The sequence below is a fragment of the Rhea pennata genome, chromosome 8 (assembly GCF_028389875.1).
Source record: "Rhea pennata isolate bPtePen1 chromosome 8, bPtePen1.pri, whole genome shotgun sequence".
Lineage (NCBI taxonomy): Eukaryota > Metazoa > Chordata > Aves > Rheiformes > Rheidae > Rhea > Rhea pennata.
Genome location: NC_084670.1, coordinates 33,327,714 through 33,352,926, shown reverse-complemented (window position 1 = coordinate 33,352,926; position 25,213 = coordinate 33,327,714). Strand labels below are relative to the sequence as shown.

The window sequence follows — 25,213 nt, the reverse complement described above, 5'->3', positions numbered from 1 at the left end:
ACGTGGGGATTTTAACAGCTTGCAGAGATGAATGGCAAGAAAGTGAAGTTCACTTCTTCCAGGCCACCCATATTTGTATGATATTTCTATGATATCATGACTCCTCCTCTGCTGCTTTTTTTTTTTTTTTTAAGTAATCCCAAAAGACATGATGGCTGGAGGAGCTTGCCTCTCATTATGTTGTCTACTTATTAGAGTTGCTTCCTGACAAAGTGCTTCATTTCTGATTTGACTTTTCTTTTGTTTACTGGTCACATTTCTAACATTGTCTTTGGGTGGTCTCAAACAATTTTGTTTGGACTAGTTCTTTAAATTTTGCTGACATCTGTAAATAATCTTGGAATGGGCTGAACTGGACTTCTTCACTGGACAACTTGGACCCCTCCACAGCAGCCACGAGCAAGTAGCCTAATTTATCTATGTCTCATGAGGTAAAATAAGGACAAGTAATGGATTAAGAATGCAGATTCATTAGTGCATGAGATGTGGTCACAGAACGCACCAGAAAAAAACACGCAAAATACTGCCAACAAATTAACCTTCTGCACACAAGACCCTTCATCACAAAACATGCTGGCACACCCAGACAGTAGTTGCTAATGCTGTAGCAGACCCACAGGAATAGGTGGGTCTGAAGATCAACTTTTCCACAAAGACAACGGGCTCACTTTGAGGTCTGTATGATTCCTCACCCACTGTACTGGGATCGCTGAAAGACACTAGACAACCAGCACAGCAATCTCTAGAGTGTGCAGCTGGCCAGACTTGCTGTTCCTGGATTTAGGAATATAGCCATAGCCTTTACAACCTCTTAAAGTATCTTGGAGAGTGGAAAGCATTAGCAGCCCATGGGACAGTGCTGGCATTTCAGCTGGGGACACAGGGAAAAAAATCACCTAGTTTTTGCCTCCTTTATTTTGCACTCCCCAAAATAGTGAGGAAGGAACCAAAATATCAAGTCCACACTGTAGATGAAATAGTCTGTTCCCAGCTTTTCAGTCTCCAAAGCTCTCAGCTCTACATTTTTATATGTATTTAACTATGTTTTCATATTTTCATGAATGACTGGAGAATTTCTGGATCCAAAGCACAGCATGATAGGAGCTCTTGCAAGCACTCCCAAACATTTATCATTATCTCTGTTCTAATGGCTGACCATACCTCATATGAAAAACAGACAATGCTCCCCTGAGCATAAATATGAAGTGTTTAAGAAAAGAAAAACATACATTTAAAGATTTTAAATCAGATACAGATTATGTGGGTCTCAGGACACCATCACACTATAAATATAATGGGATCTTTTTTGACCTTAGTCTCCTGAGGTTGCAAACTCAGAATGAATTGCAAAGTTATGTCTCTGCTCAGAAACACTTACTGGAATGGAGTCTGTACCACAATACATAATGTTAGCATTTTTCAGAAAGGGACTCATGCTCAGTTTGAGAAAAGAATTTCAAGAGCTAGTGATACAGGGTCCTTATGGGGAGAGAAAAAAAAAAAAAAAAAAAAAGCAGGGACAACTTAATATCTTTTAATTGACCATGAGGCAATTAAAAAGTGTATACCCTTCCAAAACCTTGAAAGCTTAGAGGCAATTTCATTTTCTTTTGTTTTCATCAAATGTTGTTACCTTGGAGAGAACGGAGATATGAGCTGCATTTCTTTGGCCCAGGTAATTATGGGGGGTGGCAAGCTCCTTACTTCACATGGAAGTGTGACATCTTCCCCTGCAATTACTGAGATCTCTATGGGTTTATCATTGGCTTCCATGACCATTTCTTGCTGTTCTCCAGGCCTGGATACTCTAGGTTTCACTATAACACGGAACATGTTAAGAAACTGCAATGAATATATGTATTTTTTACAAATGTAACACCATACAATTTTATTTCAGATTTATTTCATCTATTTTTTAGATGTTTATATAATTTAGTTTATACAACATTACAATCTTATTTTTAATGACATGTCTGTATTAGAACTTGCTGTTGTGAATCACCATAGTGCAGATGCACCCACCTTCACTAACACAGGCACTGGCTGATGCAACAGCACAAGTATCTGCAAGGCTGCACTTTCTCCCCAGGAAGCAGGATAAGTAGTCAACAGCCGCAGTCTATGTATGCTGAGCTCTGTACTGCACAGGTCATTTGCAACCAGTACCTGAACTATGTTACACTACAAGCCAAAGAGCCTTGTGCAGCAAGCCCAAACCTACATCTAAATCAAACTTTTGGTAGTATTGGGATATGGTAGGAAGACTTGTGAAGGATGGGACTAGTGCATCTTCATTCTTCTCTTCCATCAGCAGGAACTTCTATTTCTGTACAGATGCTTCTTATCCACTACTCCAAAAAATAAAATTGTGATGTACCCAAGTTCCCTAGTCCAAGAAATAGGTGACAGGTACCAGGAGGTTTTAAGAGAAGGATAGGACTCTTAATCTTAGCAGATCACTGAATCCAAAGTCAAAAGCACTAATTAGAGATTAGCTTAAGTCCTGTTTGAACTGCAGGTATCCTACTCCAGAACATTCATCTGAATGGGTTCTGCAGCCTACATGAGAACTCAGTTGGCAGAAGAAGGAATGACACTATATTTGGTTTTAATCTGCATATACCATAGACAGTCAGCTGGACCTTCCGTGTAGCATAACCAGCAGCATTTGTTGCAGTGCATACATACTCCCCAGTTTCTTCGCCCCCTGGTGAAACTACATAGAGACTTCCATCAGAACCTGCAGAAAATTTCATGTTGCTGGGAAGAATTTGTTCTCCCTTCTGTGGAAACAAAAAAATAAAAATAAATGATAAAGAAAGAAAGAAAAAGAAACACATCCCACAATACCACAGTGCATGGATTTTCTAAAATAAAATAAATTACAAGCATTTAATTCAATGAAAGTCAAAGCTTATGCAGATAAAATAAAAAACACTGTTAAAGGAATATAAAAATTGGCAGCCCCTGGAGAAGCTTCCCTAGTTTAACCCACTATTACAGCCCCTTCCTATGAAAACAGTTGTATTTATTAATATAACACTGGGTCAGATTTTTCATTGTGCAATATGCTTTACGTTCATTAATGCAGTTTGGGAGACCAAACAATTGGAAGGCAGTCTGATTAAACTGAGCAACATTCTAACTTACATTACAGTACTACTTCTATTGTTTATAGCTGGGATGGATAAAAAATATTTTGAATGAGCTTGGCCCCAAAATTCTGTCCACATAAATTAACTTCAGCAAATTTATCATTTTTTTAAGCTCACTTTCTAGCAGTAACAAGAACAGAAGTATAGGGATTCTTACGCAAAAAACCTTTTATTTTCCAGAATGTAATTCTTAAAAAACTTCAAGATTTCAAGTGAATTAATTTTGAAATGCATTTCCACTGTATAAACAGATTTTGTATATAACGCTATTTCTCAGACACTAGATTATTCCCTGTCTGCATAGGAACTTTTATTTGATAATTAAGTAGGAAGATAACCTTTCCCTGCATCTCATTCCTCCTGTTTTACTCATTGCCAAACAATCCAATTACTCAGTTCTATCTCTGCTTTTAAACAAAACTGTTCACAAGGTCCCAATCAGTTACATCTGTGAAACTTCTGAGACAACACTCTGTTCATGGCAACATCATGCAAGCTGTAACAGCATTCATCGAAATGTCATGCAAGCTATAACATACCCCAAATAACTGCTATTACCACAAATTATGTCGTTCAAGTGGGGGGTGAACAAAACAAAACAAGAATCTCACTCTGAGATCTCAACCTGATTCCTAGACCTCAACCCAGATTAAAAAAAAGTTTCAAACTGCAACCCTGGAGCCATTACCTAATGCTTTTCCTTCCTCATAACTGGATCTCCTGTCAGGGATATGACTGAAAAGTGACAAATGGTTAATTCCACAATGCCGTTTTTACATATACTTTCCTTGGAGGAAAAAAAAAAGTGACCTTAAAGTAAACTTCCAAAACAAAACTCAGCTTTCAATTTGCAGCAAGTTCTGAATCTCAAATTATCAACTCACAACAGGAATATTAACAAGTTCTAAATAGAAAGAAACAGTAAAACTTCTCCAAATGGAACCTTGATCTACACTTGGACTATGGCCAGAAAGGATTGCTCTAAGAAACAAAAGCAGATGTGAATAAACAGATTTCCAGGTCCCTCACGACAAAGTTTCTGGCTGCCTTTCTTGCATATAGTTTCTATTATAGCTAAATGATGTGCTCAATTTATCTTTCATCATGAACTGCTTGAAGATGAGAAGTTACCTTGGACCAGACAATCGACGGCTTAGGAACTCCACTTGCTTTGCATGGCAATGTTACTGGGATTCCTTCAATGGTATTGAATATCTGCTGTCCATGCTGAATAACAGGCAGAACTAAAAATAAATGCATATATTAAACACAGGCAAAAGACAGATTTCAAACTATGGCACATCTCCTACAATAAATTCCACATACTCAACTACTACTTCATATGCATAGCCAGGATGGGAAATTTTCTATATTTGTTCTCTGAACCCCAAAATCGACGTTGACCAATAACTTTCTCCTCCACTATCCAGTTTTTCATTACAACTGGATGCCTTTTCGTAACAGAGCACATCAGCTATGGACGAATCACTGGACTACACACATGCAGTTTGAACCTAACTGTAGGTATTTCACCTAGCTGACTGGGGTCATTTTAGAAAGTTTTTATAACAGTATCCTCTGAGGACATTTTAGGCCAGGTTTCCCAAAGAATACTGTATACGATCCATCCTAGACAGCGCGTTTCCTAAGAATGGGTTCAGCATTTTTGATGCTGAATTCACTACAGTCAAAGAATAGTATTTTGAACAGACCAGATATAAGAGCGAGAGAGCTGATCACTCTCCAAACTCCTTTAGTCTTTGTTATAAATGTTAGAAAATTGTGGCAATTATTGCAATCATTTCTGCAGGGACTGGACTTGCTGTCAGAAGAACTTAATTAAAAGCACCAAATCACTTCAAAAACATACATATATAATGATGACTTCTGTCCTTAAGTTCTGAAAAATTCCAAAACTACTGTTCACATAGAAGACCTCATCAGACACAGAGTACTTGGTGCATTAACCAAAAACAGCCATTTTAACATAAAAGGATGTTCCAGCATCTTCAGTGAAGCTTAAAATAAGTCTTCCATGATTAATTTGACACGTGAGAAAATTCCAGGCTGTAACCAGTGAAGTAGTTGTGACCTCCCATACAGTTAATACAAGTATCTGCAGCTGAAATACAGATGGATTACCACAACGCTAACACTTGTCTTGCTGTCAGTGTAATTTTGGATACTGTTAAAAAAAAGAAGTTTCGCCAAACTCATGATTTATTTTAAGTGCAATACTCCCATGAATTGTGCTTCCTTTTATCAGTTATGAAATCCTTCTGACAGCACTTCGCATGGCTTTCCAGTAAACTCCCAGTTGTCCCTTTTTTGTTAATAAAGTTAGAGATGAAGCTTGCAAAGCACAATCTTTATAGATGTTTAAAAAGGAATATTTTTCAAGACCACAAAATGATGTTTGTTTGGGTTTTTTATTTTAAAAACAGTCTCAACCACACAGCTCTTTCCTGTGCATTGGACTCCAATTCTCTCCATATTACTACACAAATTAACACCATTACAAAGAGGAAATTTGAGAAATCAGTATAACTTTAAAGAAAAAAACTCTACAGACAGAGCTACTAATAGTAAGAAATGCATTCTCATCTTGAAACCAGCACCAAAGGAAGAAAACAGCATTTCTTACCATACACATTAACAGTAGTAGTTTTGTTGTTTGTTCCAGCAACGTTACTTGCCATACAGGTGTAATCACCTCCATCCTGCAGCCGAACTCTTTCAAGGTGCAGGCTTCCATCACTGCGAACATTGATGTAGGGATTGGGAACCAACTGCCAAAAGAGCGATATGATGTATTACTGAAGAAAACACTTGTTTGATAATATTTACTTTGGGATACAGTGTGACTTGTCACTTTTTTAAAAAAAGTTATCTGTTCCTCAGGAAAAAGCAATCAGCTCTGACGTATACATTCTCCTTCTGAGGATGTTGCATAGGTTTGGCAGATAGGATAACATGTATTTTTGTTTTAAGTGCTGGCAGCAGCAACACTTAGAAGTCCTGTATTGTGAAAGATAACACAGGGTTCTAACTCTCACCAAAGAATGATACTTTTTAAAAAATTATATATCCTATAGTAGCCTAAAGAAATGACAATATCTTTACCAATCAGCTGGAAGAGCATGGACTACAAGCTCAGTAATGTAGCAGACTTGCCTTACAGTGAGACTGTCAGAAGGAGAAATTGTTTCAGTCATGCCCCATTCAGAAAAAAGTTGCACCCTTCCCTAAATGGAATTCACTGGACTGTAGCTTTTGTCATGCGCTTAGAATTAGAGAAAACTAGCACTATTATACAGAGGCATTAGCAATTCAAAGAGAAGCATCGTGCCAGTATTTCTCACAGAAGTTCGAGCCTGTGTCCATTGTACCTACACAGTCTAAAGAAAAGGCCAAAGATTCCCAGTGGTACAAAATTGAGCCGAAAACTCTACAGATTTCAAGAGAAGATAGTGCCAGAGTTCTGCTTGGTGACAGTAAACAAAAATTGAGCTGGGTCTCTTTGAAGCCACAAGAGTAAAGGTAGGATTTCGCAGGTCGTTGTCGGAGGAGAAATTAGCAGGAAATGACTTGCAGCTACACTGACAAAAGACAGTGCATCTAATGCAAGATGTGAAAACTCAAACGAAGAAATTTTTTCTATCAACTCTTCCAATTACAAGCGCAGAGAAGGGGCTTTTAGGGGGCAATCTGCAAGGAACATAAAAGGCAGGACTTCATAGGGATCTATGCCAATAATTTAACTATTACTGAAGAAACGAAACTTCACTCAGACAACAAACGTAGGTACAGCATGCATGCAACCTTCCTTCGTGCAGAAGTTATAAACTAGCAATGGTAGGCTCTGGAAAGAAAGAGAAAACATACATGCTTTTAAGGGCTGAGCAGTGCACAACTAAGAAAGAAGTACATAACAGAGGGATGCTTATATTTGATCTTATCTCCCAGGCAACAGTAAAACTCAGGATATTTTTAAAAAGCCTAAACTACAGAAATTTTCTGATATCTCTACGATACCTTTATTTTCAAAAGTGGAGAAAAAGAAGTAGTTTTCAGTCACTAGGATTCAAAATTCCAGTATTTTTGTCATTCTGTTGAATATGCTCCACTAGCATCCCTATATTTAAAGTCTAAGGCTCTCACTTAGGAGCTAACTAGCAGACATTAAAAAAAAAAAGAAAAAAGAGAGGGAAGGGAAGAGAGAAAAGGACAATTCACAAATACTTAGGTTCCTAGCTCATTTCTAGACCTTCACATCCTCCACTACTGTCCCCTCTTTCTTCATCTATGCTTTGGAGTTTTAAATTTCCTGGCATGGGCAGTGATGAGAGTGAGGCATAACGGTGAGGATGCCATACCTCCACTTTTTTATTTTGAACCGTACTGCACCATCTTTCCTCGGGGGAGCAGGGCGAACGGCCGCACTCTGAATGACAGCCCCTGCAGAAACTCAGCACCAGCTGTAGCCTTACCCACCCAGCCCCTTGGCTGCTCCCGGGGGAGGCAGCACCTCCTATCGAGTTGAGGCAGTCAGCTGTAATCTGACTTGCTCAGACACTTGGATCCTTGCTTCCAGAGAGCTAGCCAAATTTTGTGCTACATCTTTATTTTTAAGTGTAAAATCTATTAGTATATTTTTACATCAAACTCTGTAAATTAATCAGGTAAGAGAGATACTTTACCAAGCTGCTATCACGGGTGAAAATGTCAGTTGCAGATTTTTTTCTGTCAAAGGATCTTACGTAAAACAAAATATTCTTACCACCATACTGTTTTTAATCCATCTCCTGTCTGGAATGGGGTTTCCAGCAAGCAGCACACATGGCAGAGTGAGCTGCTGTCCCTCAATTACATTGGCTGTGGCTGGGCTTACTCCAATCAGAGGTGTAACTTGAATGAAAAAAGAATTAAAACAACAACTTGGCATTTTTATACATTCATGCAAAGTATACAACCTGAACTTGTATTAATTTGCCCTTTCACTAGGTCTCCCTGTGCAAGATACTACGCATATACGGCAGAAGAAATGTTTCTTACTGTGAACAAACATACAATTTAAATAGAAAAAAGGGGTAAAGAGAAAAATGTAACAATCAAAAAGCATGATATTGCCAACACACCTGAAAAAGAATAATTTGAGAGCACTCTGGTATCAGAAATACCAATGATGAAGGCAGAAGAAACAAAATGAACAGATGGGGTAACATAGGAGAGAAAAGGAAATTGAGGAAATGCATATAAAATGACCCTAAGGCTAAGAAATTGCAGCAAAAGCAAGATGTTGTCCAGCTGAAACTGTATCCAATACAGTATTTCCCCCAAAACTTAAGTATCCACAGACACCAAGTTAATGTATTATTTTTTCCTTACTGGAGCAAAGCACTGAAGAATAAAAATAGCAGGTTTGGTAAGGGCAATATATAAAAGCAGTGGTTTTCTCTGGGCATAAAACTTGAAGTTTTAGAATAGAGGTCAACAGCCTGGCCAAAAATTCTGCGTGCTCTGTAAAGATCCAACAGAAAGCCTTTGTATACATACACAACATAAGTTACTTTTAAATAATGGGGATTAAAAAACACATTTAAATTGGTAAAAACATCTTGTCTATCAAATGTTACTAGCATACAGAGCCCCACCACATGTTCTAAGATAACAAATGTTTTCTCTGATGGCAGATGGACCTTGATTCCTATGCTCCCACAAATATACATTCCATAGCATTATTACTTCCTTTTACTGCCAATTCTCCAACTGAGATAATAAACAATTCCTTAATAGCACAGCTATTGTCAAGGCTGGATGTTTACAGTCTTCTTGGGCCACTTCCCAATTATATTAACACAATGCCCTAAGCAATTTCATTGCTGCTTTTTATTTTTAAGATTAATTAGATGACAGGAAATTCATCATTAGCATTTAGCATTATGGTGATTTTTCATTCCTTAATATATTTACTTAGGTATAATAAACAGATGAAATAAAAATCACTTTGGAAGGTTCATTTAACAAAGTGTAGACAGAATTAATTCAAATTATTGTAGTCAGTGAAAAGGCAATGTTCAAACGGGCAAAATTCACTAAATTCAATTATAATGTTCCATGCAAATATCTTCTGCTTCAGTTTGTGCAGAAAACTGCATACCTGTAAATGCAGGCTCAGACATAAGCATATACATTTGTCACTGTATATGTACATAATAATTACACAGGCATCCCATTTGTTACAAATACCAGCAAATATCACGTATTCCAGCTACGCTCCAGGTATTGAAATGCTGCTTTTACTGATGTCACTGACATGAAGCAGTCTTACCCAGTCCTGTCACTGTGATTGTGGCTGGCCGTGACTCAATCTTTCCAAACTGGTTTTCAGCTTCACAGATGTAAGTCCCTTCATCACTGACCCACAAATCTGGAAAGAAAGAAAGAAAAAAAAAAAAAAAAAAAAGAAGAAGAAGACAAAGAAGAAGAAAAAAAGATCAGATTATAGTGTCTTAAATGATCTCCTAAAGTTTGCAATATATGTATACCCTATGCTTACACCACTCACTTTTAAAATACTAAAGACTATTCATTCCATTGATCAAAAAGTAGGAAAGCAATGACTATGTGAGAACTTAAGTAAAAAATTATAAATATATTACATATTACATATATACGGTACTTTTCATCACTTTAGGCACAGCATATGTTTTAACACAGTGCACGCTAGAGTATATGTAGAGCGTATGATAGCATACGATACATCAACACATACATACAGTATCTTAAACTATATATTGCAGTATGTGTCTGTATGTGTGCAGACACCTACAGAGCAGTACGTAACATACAATTCAATGCACTATAAATAAAATAGAGACGAATTTCTTCATCCATGCTGATTATGTTCAGCGGGGGATAAAATGGCTAATTAAGAAAACAGAATAACAGCAGTTAGTGTTTGGGTGACTGAAATGCTCCAGGTAAATGGAATCACAAAGACACTGGCAGAATTTCCAGCTACTTACTCAAATTAGGACTTGGCTAAAGCAGTGAATTTAACACTTTTCTAACAAAAAAAGGGCAAAAAAAATCTGTTGCTCTTCAGTGTCAATGGAGACCATAACCTACATATATTTAACAGAAAATTAATTATTTCTATAAATAAGTATGAAGTCAAATGACCAAACACAATAAATTCTCAAATTCATGGGAAAGCAAACTGCACATTAACAGCAATGAAGGCAGTATCAGAATGTCTGCTAAAATCTCGTATTTTTACAGTTAACCGAATATCATAAAGTAGCACAGAAACTGAAATGCATTGCATATGTCATATTTCCTCACAATATGTCATCCTTAAAAAACTTAATCCACCTACTATTAATAGACAAAGCTCCTGTTCTGAGCTGACTGATGGAACTAACTGCAAACGGCCTTGAGAAAAGGGAAGCACCATTCAGCCGCCTCCATTTAACCTTTGGTTCAGGGTAACCCTGAACATAGCAAGGCAGTGTGATGTTTGAACCAATGTCCACGGATTCATCACTGGGCTCCTGAGTGAAAACAGGGGGAGCTGGGGAAAAAAAAAAAAAAAAAAAAAAAAAAAGGAGTATACAGAAAGTAAGTCAGGGAAGCAACATGACATTAGCATTCTGCTTGCACTATTGGCAACCTAAATTTATATCCTATGATGCACATTTGCTCACCTAACAACTGATTCGCAAATCCAGCAATATCCCGGAAAAGTATCCTTGCACAGTGTATGTTTATAATGGGGAGCTCAGAAATGGGTTAATTGCCTCAAAAAACATGAAGATATAGTCCCCCCCATTCAGAAGAAAGTACATGCTCAGGTTTCAGTGTTGTTAAATTCCTCCCTTCCTGCAAAGAGCTTTGCTCATTATCCAAGAAAGCATATGTACCTTACAGGGACATGCACTTGTAACAGGACATGGCATGTCAGGCCACAGGCAATTCAAAAGGATTGAGCAAAGAGGAGAGGAAAGACTAATTTACAATAACAAGTTGGTATAATAGAACCTCTTCTTGAGAGTTATTTTAGGATGTGGTTTGAACAGTCATCTTTTCTTGTTCTCTCTCCCTCCTCATAAATTATACGCTTTGCAAAAGAAGTAAGAGTGAAGGAAAGCTGGAGTCCAAATGAGACAAGGAAACTTAGCCTAGTGGACTCCACTAAAAAGGTGTTCTCAGAATACATAACTATTTGAAGACATACACGTACTTGTGACAATAGCTCAGATAAATAAGGGCACAAATAATCGGATACGGAAATACTGAAATCAGAGTATTTATTATCTAATTTACAAGCTACTTACAGCCAACATCCAGGGTTATCTTTCCAGAGGCTCTCCCTGCATCATTGGTAGCCACACAAGTATAATCACCAGCATCCAGATCTTGTGTTTCCTGAATCTTCAAAAGACCCTGATGACTATCAATAATGAGAAATGCCGATGCCTTCAACTCTAAGTCACCTAAGTCCAGACAGAAGAAAGTAACTGTAATATCACAGGGTTTTTACCAAAGACATTCCAACAAAACAGCATCCGAGTTTGAGATTACTTCACAGTATGACTGTATTCACTTAGTAGATAACTCGTCTGACTTCCATTCAACTGAGTAGGAAAATTCGTTACTGCAAATCTCTTTTTATTTGTTTATTTTACAAGAGGAACGAATATAAACCCAAGCAGCTTTGGCAGAGATCAGCATTAGGACAGCGTGTAAGGCTGTATTTCTCCTTCCCAAATTAGGCCTTAAGTGTGGCAGTCACTGCCAGCTCCTTACCAAATCAGCAACTCTGCAGAACCTGGAGAACAGCTCTGCTACCTGACACTCAGCAGCAGCCACAATATTACTGTGTAACATTCAAAATTGGCCCATACGTACTCTTTGGGATAAGTACCAAAGACTCTTGACTCCAGCTCTAGAATAATGAGACAACCATCAACTAGGTGAACTCAGAAGAAGCTTCCTCTGAGGGAAGGTTATTTGCAAACAGACCGCAACAGGTTTTGTGCTTGTCTCCAGCCACTGTCAAAGACGAAAGGCTAGACTGAATAAGCCATCTTTTGGGAACACCTAGCAAACAAGACTGCTGGTATTCCAGAAAATAGTGAGGAAGGTGGTTTACACAATTACATACGGCAGCTGACTGCTTTTTTTCCGAGGAAAAAGGGTCAGTTTTGAGACAGAAGGTTCTCTGACTCTCGTTTAACTCTGTAAAAACCTCCTTCACTTCAGATACCCAATAGCCTGCTTCACTGCTTAATAAATTATAGCGGATACCTCTGCAACTTGGAAGAAAGTAAAAAATTCTTAGGCTTTGCAAAGGACTTGGAGGAAACATCCAAAGGTAAAAATAGAAGGCTGCTTTGAGATTTTTGTAATGTATCTAAACATTTTCTGACAAAGAAAGAATCCTATTTAAGTAGACAAGAGGCCCAACTCTATCTTGTTACTTATGTCAGGATATGTTTATTCAGCAAGAATTTATGCTCTAGAGTTCATGTTCTGCATCTTCTAGATCAGATGACTTCATAGGTCAGTCACTGGTTAAATACTACATAAGCTTTTGAGAAAATGAAGCAATTTCAAGATCACTGCTTAAAATACTACTGCTTAAGTGAATAAACCAACCACAAAGCAAAAAATGCACCTTTAAACCATTTAACCTGAGGATGTGGGATTCCAGTTGTTTTACATTCCATAATAGTTGTGTCTCCAAGGGCAACCAGAATTTCACTTTGAACTATGGTCAATGTTGGTCTCTCTAAAAAGAAAAAATACAGGGAAAAGAAAAAGAAAAAAAAAAAGAGTTCCTCATCCAAAGCATACACTATTTTTTAAGATACATATTATGAAAGACTGACTTTCTCTTGTTAGGTGGACAGAACATTTGTATTAGAAGTCGAATAGGTCTGAAAAACATGCAAGGTGGTTGCCAAACACTGGGAAACAGGAAAAAGAAGAGTTTGGAACATCCACAGCATCTGAATTGTGAGTAGAATATTCAGGAATTCAAGGACAGAAATGAAAGAGTTTGATCAAGTAGGAAGTAAAAAGACTCAGTATCACTCTCTCCAGCTAGACGTTAGTTATCAACAGCTTTAACATACGTCTGCTATTAAATTTATTCTAATCCAGTAAAACACATATTATCGTGGTGTTTAGAGGACATAATATGCATTGGGACTCCAGAACTCTAAACACAATACAAGAATTTACAAAAACATGGTTTCCTCCAGAGATCTCTTCAGTCACACAGACCTACCTTATTTTAATATCTGATCTTAATTTTCTCTTAAAAATAGATTAAGTAGAAATACGAAGCCCAAGATATCTAACAACACTGCTCGAATTTGAACTAAAAACAAAAGGGACATTTGTCAGCTGTTCAACATCTTTCCTCAAGTTTTTGAAATTTCTACTGGAATGTTCTGCACTGGCTCTGAAAATCTTTCCTCAACAATCCTGTATCAGTTTGTGTTTTAATTTCATTGTGTTACTTCTTTTCATGCTTACCAATATAGGTAAGGGTAGATGTCTGTTTCTCTGTCCCAGCCGAGTTACTTGCCAAGCAACCATAAAGCCCTGCATCTTTTAGAATTGCCTTTTTTATGATTAAGGTACCTTCTGGGGTCAATCTATACCTGTGAACAAACAGAGGACGAACCAAAATTGTAAGAAAAAAATAAAGAACTGTAAGTCCAGTGACCAAAGCAGCCTCATGACCAAATGGTTTACAAAGAAGTATTACTGTTTTTTTCTTATGATAAACAACAATATTTGGTATTACTATAATCTGTCAGAGAATTTCAATGTGTTTGGTGAACAGCATCGTACTTAATCTAGTGAAAGACTTCTGAAGAAGGTAATCACGGTATTTCTATTTTAGAGATAAACAAATTGAAATTAGGGCAATACAGGCGAAGCCTGAGATACAACTTCCTGAAACTCACAGACTCCTGTGGAAGAAATAGTCAAAATATTTTGGTATTCTCCAAAACTTCTTTCTGAAACAGAAAAAAAAAAAAAAGAGAGAGAGAGAGAGAAAGCTACAGCTCCTACCTGTTTGAACCAATAATAAACATATCGTTATGTGTCCATACTACTGTTGGTTTTGGATAACCTGTTGCAGAACACCTGATAGACACTTCAGAGCCTTCTGTAAAAGTCTGATTCTTAGGTGCGATGACAACCCTAGGCGGTTCTATTAAAAGAAATAAAAAATAGCAAATTAAAAAGATCTATTTTGCAAACACAGATGATAATAATTGCCTGCTAGTTTTCAAACAGTTGTACCGTGAGAAAAGAGAGATAAAGGAGAGATGAACGTGTCCTTTCAACTACCTCCATTTAACACGGGCAATGACCATTAGAGACACGTGAATTATGTCGTAAAGCTATTTGCTACACTAAAATACAAATAACCTGTGTTCATGACATTCTTTAAGGTCCCTTTACCTAGAATGTTACTCAGAGCATTCATATTTCTTGAACTAGCTGTATTTCCTTAGAGCCCATGCCCTTCTTCTCCTCCTCTATCTTCCAATTCCTCAGCCTAACCTATGCATGCCTTTACTAAAAGGTAATATTAAAGTCAGGATTCAGGTTACAGAGGCCAAATTAATTCACGTGTCTATACAGTTCACTTAGTATTGAGACACAGAACAGGGAGTTCCCAAACGTGGACACCAGTTCTGACAAAAGGCCAGAACAGACCAAGTAAATTCACCCACGCAACCCAGCAAGGTCACAAAGCCAGGCTGAAATAACGCTAAGTTGTGCCAGGTCACCATTCTGAATAGAAAACAAGAAAAGGTTAGTGGTTTCACATGGATTCTACCTGAACGTAATAATCAACTCTAACTTTTAAGTGCATGCTTAAAACTCAGCAGAACAGTGTTAAATCAACGAAGTGTAAATGCAAAGGAATAAACATTTGAGGAAAAAACAATACAAACTTCTGAAAACTAAAACCAGTGAACACAAGCTTTCTAGTAAGTCTATCTAAGAATTAACTTGGGTGACAAAAATCAAAGACATGCATGCACACACGTGCACAGGGAACTTAACAGCAGAGTTACTTTGAGGACAACCGAAAGCACAGCGCTGACGCTATGAATCACGCTATGACTTCAACTACGCTTGCTCAAGAACCACCACTGGCAGCATCACGGAATTCAGTCACTGGTGGCCTTTATAGAGTTCCTCAGTGATGTTACAAGACCAGCAACACTATTCACTGAGACAGCTGACAATTTATTCCACATGACATATGTTTTTGTCTACTTGTAGTGGAAAGAAAAAGATCCACCTCACTCACTGTCTGAAAAAGTAGAAATTTACAGTATGAACTGCTGCTACTTCACCTTTATTAAGGAATCAAATTGGCTACTGTAGGATCAGAGGCATCAATCTTAAGAGTTTTGGCTTTTGCTAACCATGTGCTGCCTGAGTTTTAATGTATTTGTATGCAGAATATCTTTTGCCTAGCACCTTTAGACTGAAAGTCTAAGTCTGCTCTCTCTTTTTGGAGACTAGGAGAGGCTAAATACATGTACATGGAGAATGAACCCAGAGCTGGTGTGCACAGGTCGCTCTTATTAGCTTCAGTGGGAATTCCAGCATCGTATAGACTCAGATGACGAATGTTTGATAAGTTTTTAATTGTTGCTAAGGAAAAATGGGTAAGAGCTAGTAAATACAACACATTTGCATGGGGTAGAATCCATTAGGACAGTAGGTGTTAAAGTGTAACGATATGCAACTTCCAGGTTAACTCTTTCTAGTTTAGTTTGTGGTAACAAAAGAAATAAGAAGCCCTCCTACACACTGATTCCTCTGGAAGGGCTAACACCATACCCATTTAATTTTCATTGGGGGAAGGAAGATTCTATGTTTTAAAGCTTATTTGCATAAAAAGATCATTGACTAAAATAAATATATACACACACTCACCTATATATATTAATTAGTGTTTCTGGCAAGAAAGTATAGTTTGCTTCACTCTTTCTTAGAAGTTGAACGCTCTTAAAATGTGTTAGGAGTGAAGCAGGCTCTGCTTTTTTACATTGCAGAAATACTGTGTTTTTTTAGTCAATGATCTTTTTCAAGCAAATGCCATTAAAACATGGAACTCAGAAAAGACTCTTCCTTCCCACAAGCTCAGCACACTCAGTGAGAGAGGGTTAGCGATGCTCTGTTGCTGATGGGGGAACTGAGATAATGAAAAATTAAACTATTTCTACAGGCTCAAACATCAAGTTCAGGGCACCAAAAAAAATAAAGGCCATTTACATGGATGGGTTTACTAAGAGTAGCACAGGTTTGGGAAATAGAGGTTAGCAAGGCTATAGACATTATCAATCAAGTCAAACTCAGCTGACTTTAACAAGACATCTGTACTTGAGCATATCCAACTTCACTTGAAACTATGGACTACTCATACCACATTACATCCACACGGCAGGGGACTACAAACAGTACATAAACAGTCTCATGGATATTAGGCATTTTATTGTGTGCTACGATCACAGTTCCTACAGAATCACTTGACCTGTAATATACCTTCACTGAACATGAGTCTAAGTTTCTTAAGGAGCATAAAAGGAGTTTTAAGATTTAATTAGTGGTAACATCAGCATACAAATCATATACATAGAAGTATACTACACAGATTAAATAAGTTATTTCCAATATTTGCTCTATGTTTTATGTTTTGAGTATCATGAAAAATTCAGGTTTGTTAGCATTTCATGAAAACCAATATGCTGTTCCTAGTAAGTGTATAAACTCCTTAAAGGAAAATGTTATTGCTGTTTTAAGGAAGGTTTTTTGATGTAATATGTCACCTGGTGCTCTGATGTGGCACTCTGAATAGCAGAACTATTGCCAGGACTTGATAGTCATTAACTGGCTGTGTGAGCTTGAAGAAGAGTCTGAGATCCATACGTAATAATGTATGCAAAAAGAAAAAAAAAAGTCACATTTCCATGAGCAAAACAAGGAATAAATTAAATAACTAATTTATACATAAAGTTACAAAACTGTAAACTCAGATGTAGTTACATAACGACTTATGATTCCATTCTTGAGTGTATGTTCCTTAACACTCCCCAAGTTCTTTACTTCTCCATCTATACAGTGAATTTAACATCATCTGCAGATTCCTATCAAGCCCCTACAGGGTTGCATAAAGGGTCTGAATTTTCCAAGATCCTGGAAGAAAGACACCAGAGGAAGGCACAGCCATCATTCTAGAAGTACTAGAATTAAATCCACATATGAGGTGGCAGGGAGAGGGAAGAAATGGACATAAACTACAGAATTGTCCTCAAGAGATTCATGATGTGCACAGCTTTCTCAGCTATTTTTATTCTGTTTTAAATCCTGCCAAGAGACACTAGGAGATGTTTTGCATGCTCTGGCCTTAGGGAAGGTCTATTCTCATGTTGATGTTAGAAAACGGTGTTTGGCTCCAGCGGTGATTACACACTGTGCTTTGACAACGCATCATTGACCATGCGGTTACTTTCACACACCAACATTATCAGGTGAGCAAAAGAAGGCAGAAATAAGACTTACACTTAACATACCAGCATTCTGCTGCTTTGTACCTTCCAGAGACAAAAAAAAAAAAAAAATAAAAATAAATAACATACGCAGCTGCAGCAAGATTCATTACAGCATAAATAAAGATCAAAATATTAAACAAGGATAAACAAGAGGTAGCATTCAACATTAAACGTTTATCTGTATTCTCACGTACTTTTGGCTTCAACCAAGTGAACCTAATTAATAAGGTCCACAGACAATATTCTTTTTTATTCACTTCATTCACTTGCCAGCCACCTCACTTAGCTGCCAAGTTCCTGCTGATCTCCTCGCCAGCCCACCTTCAACACGCCTCGCCACATCTTCCTTTGCCCTGGCCTTCTGCAAAGGTGACGTGGCAGAATTTAAATCAAGGAAACATCCGTTTCAGTAGTTAGGCCTATGTATTAAGGAAAAAAGACACAGCAGCAGCATTCATATGACCAATTCTGAGACTCTTTTACAAAGCATTCGTATTCATGCACCTATTTCATTTTTCAGGGGTAAGGGGGGAGCATTTTCTGGTACCTTTTTGCTATTCAGCCATGGAGTTTGCATAAGCTGCGATTTTACCAATTCCAACTGCACTCTTTGCTAACCACACAGTGGAACAAATTGCTCTGCTTTGATGTAGGCAGTGTCCATCGCAGCCTTAAGGTGGCTATGCAAGACAACCAGGAAAGGAGGAATCATTTCTCCTCTGTAGTCAGAAGAAATAGTTTCCAAAACACATGCAGACATGCACTTAAAAGAGTAGTTACCCTACAGGCATGATGCACCTTCTCACCAAAGCTGTTATTCATAACCATTCTGTCCTTCCTTTAATACAAAGCTGGGAGGAGGGGCTGAGACACCTGAGGGCTGTGCTGCCATTCAGAGAGACCTGGCCAGGCTGGAGAGTTGGGTGGAGAGGAACCTCCTGAGGTTCAACAAGGGCACGTGCAGAGTCCTGCGCCTAGGGAGGAATAACCCCAGGCACCAGTACAGGCTCAGGGCTGACCTGCTGAAGAGCAGCTCTGCAGAGAAGGACCTGGAAGTGCTGGTAGATGACAAGTTGACCATGAGCCAGCAATGTGCCTTTGCGGCCAAGAAAGCCAATGGTCTCCTGGGGTGCATTGGGAAGAGTGTTGCCAGCAGGTGGAGGGAGGTGATCCTGCCCCTCTACTCAGCCCTGGGGAAGACTCATCTCGAGTACTGCATCCAGTCCTGGGCTCCCCAGTCCAAGAGAGACATGGAGCTACTGGAGAGAGTCCAGCAGAGTGCTACAAAGATGATCAGACTGGAGCATCTCTCTTATGAGGAACGGCTGCGAGAGCTGGGCCTGTTTAGCCTGGAGAAGGTAAGACTGAGGGGGATCTTATCAATGTGTGTAAGTACCTGAAGGGAGGGTGTCAAGGAGATGGGGCCAGACTCTTTTCAGTGCTGCCACGTGACAGGACAAGAGACAATAGGCACAAACTGAACCACAGGAAGTTCTGCCTGAACATGAGGAAAAACATCTTTACTGCAAGGGTGAATATTCTGGAGATATTCAAAACCCGCCTGGACGCAATTCTGTGCAACATGCTGTAGGCGACCCTGCTTGAACAGGGGTTTGGACTAGATGAGCTCCAGAGGTCACTTCCAAGCTCAACCATTCTGAGATTTGGCATCCACTGACTGTACACACACTCTACCAAAAAAGAATTTGAGCACAATATACACCAGCTGTGAACAACAGGCCATAAAGAAAGCACCTGACACCATCCATGTCACAAGCTTAGACTTTATGGCGAGTTCCTCGTGGGGGGGGGGGGGGGAGGCAGAAAAAAGGCAGAAGAAAAGGAAATTGTTTCCTCCCTCCATGTATCACTGTCCCTAGAAGTTGGTATCCTCAGAAAAAACACTTGGTGATCACCTTTGTAAATCCCAAAAGGGCAGGCATCCTGCTCCAGCACAGCAACACTGACAAACTGCTAAGCAATCATCTTAGAACACTAGAATTTTTCAAAAGGTGAAATAGAGGGCCCATGGATACTTCTCAGAGTGGATCCATACCTTCACTTGGAGTTCATTTCCTTAAAATGTACACTGAACTTGTTTATATCCCATAGTATTTATTGACTACTGCAAACAGCTCTCGGAGCAGAGGTTGCCAGTCCAACACCTTTATTACAGCAGTACACACAATAAATAGCTTTTGCTTTCTGCAAGTTCTGTTGCAGTAATAGAGATATGAAGGTATCACAGAGGAAAGATTATTCTTCTGCTTTGTTTCAATGAGGAAACAAGAAAGCATCAAATATCCTACATGCAGCTTGTCCCCAGGAGAGTTGCATTGTATGTTGTCTTGAACAACAGGATTGGATTGAGTCAGAATACACCTGGAAGTTCTCGTTTCTCATCGTTATGGTTCGGCACCTGCAAATTCCCTCTTAGAAATCATTCAAAAGGCTCGCACTTCTCCCAAGAAAGCAACTGATAAGCAAGAACAAGGAATCCAATTTAAAATGACAGAAATATGACGGGTGACGTATTTTTGTCTTTTAATCACTTTTCCTTGTTTTCACTTCATCATCTTCCATCAAGTTAGACCTTAAATTCTTTGGAGTAACTACTCTTCCTACTATGCATGAGCTGAATATTCTATAAAATTACAAAGCATTAATTAGTACTTACTCAATTGAATTCACAACAAATGATCCAAAAGAAACAGAAATAGAAAAGACATTGCCAGTTGGACGAAAAAGTCTCATTTGTCCTGTTTCTGAACTGACCTGTACGTGGTCTCACCCCAGGAATATTATCAAAAGAAACCTCCAGGAAAGAATGCCCTGTGACGCATGGCAGTGGGGAAAAAGACTGACTAACACGGGGAGAGTCCATAATTTGCTCGAGTCGCAGAGAACTCTGGTGAGGCTTCTCGAGCAATTCCTGACCCTATGAACAACCGCATATCCTGCGCAAGAGGTTAACTTCAGGAAAACAGCAAACCGAGTGTCACCAAGCCTGCTGTGAATAGTAATTAAAAGCTGCCGGGCCATTCAAACAGATGGATACGTATGGATGCAGCTCTTCCTCGTTCATAGGACATTGACTTCTGCATCAAAGAATACTGCTGAGAGTTTAACTGCATTTTATTTCTTGTTCTAAAAATGGTGGAATGGGCTACAATGATAATGGACTTTCACTAGTAACTTTAAACTATGCAGCTTGGAAAAAATTAACTCACCATCTAAGACAGTTCCAAGAAACAGCTTAGAAAGAACCAAGTGTTATCTGAATTGTGTTTCATTCTTTAGGATTGAATGGCTTACATTTAATTTTCTATACTTGAAATAGCAAAAACAGCAGTAATATTTCAATAATACGCTTTTTTGCTTTGTTTTTAAAATGAGCACTATACAACAAATTCCTCCTTATTCATTATTACAGAGCGCATCCACATATGTAAGTGAACAAATACCGAAATGATCATTTACGCAGATATCTCATAGAATAAGGTGCTTATTTCTCTCTTACTTCTTTTTAGAGGAAAAAAAAAAAAACTCAGGCAACAAAGCCCTGGATAATGCCCAGAAGGCAATTTTCCTCTTGTTGATCTAAGCAGTCTCTTCCCTGAAAGCATTCCAGATGTACGTAAGTGTACACACATATTCATGCTGAAGGTCATATTGTATTCAATTTTAGTTTCTGTCCTTATCCAAGATGTAGATTTGAATGTAGATTACCATTGCCTTGGCAGAGTCAAGTCACATACACTGTCCTCTGGACAATTTTTTTACTTGAATTTCAAGCTATAAACTGGTTGATAAATGTCCACGTAATTCCCTACTGTAGATAGCATGCTTGCACCCTGTCAGGCTAGTAAGTCCAACTTTCTCCCACTGTGCATTTAACATACACAGCACTCTTTCCAAGCGTTGGCTTGCTAGAAGATTGTTCGGGAGACTTATTACAGCAACGACCCCCACGTCAACCTCACACTAGTTCTTATGAGAGCAGGTAGGACACACAATACGTACGCGGATTTCTTGCATTGGCGTGGCTTAGGTGTTTCTAGTACTTAGCTGCTTGCAAAAATTATTCTGGATTATTCAGAAGTGCTACTTGTAATCAGATGCTAAAAATTTTTCTGCTGTGATGGTGATACCAGACAGCCATTTAAACTTTAAAAAAATATTCTGAAAATACAGATTCAGGAAAGCCACTACGTTATGGATAGAATAACTACAGCAGGTACGATTGTATTCTGCCTGCACATTCAGAGAAATGTGTCACAGTAAAAAGCTGACCGGCGCTTTTTTTTAAACCAATAACCTCTGCAGACAGTCATTGGCACTTCATTGCCTCAAAGGGCTCAGCTGTGTGACTTAGTGTTAATCTATTGTTACAAATGCTCTGTTATCTCTGGCATAATCAGCAAAAGCCATAGAAGTTTCAATGTACTATACAGCTGTGTTGTAGAAGCAAAGGATAGCTGCAATTCTCAGAAAAGTATTTCAATATCTACTCTTACTTACACAAATCAGGGAGAAAAACACAAAAATCAAGACAACCCATAAAATTACATTCAGCAACATGCACATTTTGACTAACATTTTGCATACGAGACTAACTGGAAAGGAAAAGTTTGCACAGTCACAGAGTTTCCCTCATCACTGAGAAACGTATATCTGAAAAGATCATGTGTCTATCAATGTTTTACACCCCTAGCCAAGCCTCACACTGCTGCAGTGTGCTCTTCTAGGCTTTTGATAAAATTAATGAAGCATCTAAAAAAAAAAATAATAATAATATTCTTACAAATTCACCCATGTTTCTGCAGAAGACTCATTTGTTAGGAGAGAAGACAGGAATAATTTGTGCTATGTAGACCGCACATAACAACGTCTAAAAGAGAGTGTATATTTAACAGTTATTCCTAACATTGAATCCACAATAATACAAATTCTAGAAGGCTCCTATAGATTGTACTCTCTGCAACATATAAAACTCCATTTAGTAACCTTTCCAACTACTCTGAGCAGTATACTGCCTCACCTCAATTAAATACAATTTTTAAAAGGGATTTTCATCTAGCTTTGCTCAGTGTTAGTGTGCAACACTTAGCAGTTTAGTATAGTAAGTTCTTATCAATATGCAATGGACTGAGAAAAAAACTGGGGGGGAAGAAGAAAGGTCAACTCTCATTCAAGTTTTTAATCTATATTTGCACAGCTGTTGGCAAAAAAACCCAGATGAACATTCTCTTTCAGAAGTAGCATTACCAAACTGAAAACTTTCAAAACAAGGGTTTACTATAATCCACTTAAGCACGTAAAGCAGATGCTGGGTTATTTTTAGAGCTAACAGCACTACTTCTGTGCCTTAACTCCCGCTCCAGAAAGAAAACGGGGACAAAAGTAGAGTTTATGCTCTCATGAGCCAAAATACAGAAATCTATATGGAGCTTTCCCAACAATAATACGTGTCTTCAATTTGAAATTAATTTGATCCCCTGGATTACCTGCAGCTACCCAAACCATGAGCCCATCGTAATCTATTAGCAAGACGTCAAATTGCTTTATTTGGAATTTTAATAGGACAATCCTTTCAAGCTTTTTCTTCTTAAATATAGCCACCCGTTACTCTTTTGCCACCAAATATAAATAGCTCTTTTGAATTCTAGACCCTGCCAAACAGTAAGGGTTGTGCATGACACAAGTAATCGCACATCAGTGTGCCTCCACAAATGTGTCAGAGATCAAAACACTGAAATTAGGATAAAGAATTCCGCATACCACCATCCTGCTGCCTTCAGCTTCTGTACATCGCTATTTGGAAGGCTGCAGGTAGATTACATGCTCCAGAGCGAAAGAGGCAGCCACTACTGCAGAAATCTGAACGCAGACTAGTGTTTCCTACAGATTAATTCTACTCTAAGCGCCTTTCATCAAAAACAAAAGAAAATGCTTGACAGTCTCTCAACCAGCCCTGTCAAAACCATCCAAGAGGGTTATCTCAGGCATGTTATAAAGCTGTTAGCAATACTAGTACCAGCCAAAATGTAATTCCCAAATATTTGACATAATCATTCTCACATATATAAATGATCTGAAATATTCTGCTGAGGCAGCAGTAAACTTCTTTAGCTTTACTGTAAAAACCTGCCAGAAGTAATTTAGTCACACTGTTAGATCTCCCAGCTGATCTACGGACAGTAGGGAGAAAAATCTAAATCCCAGAAGAGATGTGTGGGGGAGGCTGCTTCTCTTGTTGCCTTTGACATGCTTGAATGATTGTTTGAAATTCTACAGGATTTTTCCATCAATACAATTTCAAACTCTCAGCTTTCCAGAGGTTTAGAAGGTTTAGGTTTTTTTTGGTTTTTTTTCCTTCCCTTTCACCTTATCAGAAATTTAGCAGTTAGAAATCTGCTGTAGCCATCTAAAGGGTGATTCAAACAGCCCAGCCAAGAAATGCCTGTCTGCTTTATTTTATAACAGGTTCTCAATAATTGATTGCACATCTACTTACCGCATGCCAGTAAACCGATGCGCCCTTCCTATACACAGGGAAACTACACCCCTTTAAGAAGTATTACAACTCCACTATCAACCCTTCTTTGTTCTGGAGCACATTACTCAAGACAGTATTGTTGAATTCTTTTTTCCTATAATTCTACATTTTCCATCAACTAACAATGTCCTAGTATGAAGTTATCCGTCGTGCACTGAACATGACCTGCTACCATCAGCAAGCAGAAAACCTGCTTCAACCACCTACAAGCAGTTCATCAAAACAGTCAAAAACTAAAAATACGGGACAGAACACTTTTTTTCTAAAGTGTTCTGCAGTTCTATCTCTTCTTACTCACAGGAACCAAAAGTTCCAGTCTCCCCAAGGCAAATCGAGAGAAATCTGCAGGACATTCAAATTTTAAAAGAATTAGCTCTAAAACAAATTACTGTGGTTTTACCTATTTTTTGAACTTTGTTCCCGGTATGAAGCAGCAGCACTGATCTAGACTTTGCTTGGTCTCGCCTTTGTCATCTTTTTCAATCCTGAAATATTTTGAAAGTTCTTGTCTTCACAAAACGTAGCCTTTTGTAAAATCCAAATTAGCTCTTAGCTCGAAGGACACAATGAAACTAGCAGAGTTTCATAAGCTAAACTTCCACTGAGTGTCAAAAAGGAGTAGTAATAAAAATAGTGTAAAACTCTTTGCGATATATTCATTCACTTGAGCATCAGAAAGAAAAGTAATGTTTTTGCTGCTGATTTACTTTTCTTATTTTGCCTTTTATACCTTTCCTTAGACCACCTCTCTCATCTGGGTATCAAAGGAGTTAGTTGTCTCACCATTCGTTTCAGCCCAAAATCTGTGCACAGCGAGCTGTGCACATCCATATTTTATTTAACAGACCTCATGCTCATTTACACAGGAAAAACTTAGTAGTAGCACTATTCTGTTA

General features: G+C 38.3%; 1 protein-coding gene across 1 annotated transcript in view; it reads right to left on the bottom strand.

The window, feature by feature from the left end:
* HMCN1 (hemicentin 1) overlaps positions 1–25,213 on the bottom strand; it is a 185,266-nt gene that overhangs the window by 101,419 nt on the left and 58,634 nt on the right. The window contains exons 12-22 of the mRNA XM_062581699.1: positions 14,250–14,391; positions 13,704–13,831; positions 12,838–12,951; positions 11,495–11,653; positions 10,537–10,731; positions 9,487–9,585; positions 7,936–8,063; positions 5,800–5,944; positions 4,287–4,399; positions 2,624–2,783; positions 1,634–1,817 (exon numbers count right to left, since the gene is read on the bottom strand). Of these exons, the coding sequence (XP_062437683.1) occupies positions 1,634–1,817; positions 2,624–2,783; positions 4,287–4,399; positions 5,800–5,944; positions 7,936–8,063; positions 9,487–9,585; positions 10,537–10,731; positions 11,495–11,653; positions 12,838–12,951; positions 13,704–13,831; positions 14,250–14,391 (1,567 nt within the window). The remainder of the gene's footprint in view (positions 1–1,633; positions 1,818–2,623; positions 2,784–4,286; positions 4,400–5,799; positions 5,945–7,935; positions 8,064–9,486; positions 9,586–10,536; positions 10,732–11,494; positions 11,654–12,837; positions 12,952–13,703; positions 13,832–14,249; positions 14,392–25,213) is intronic.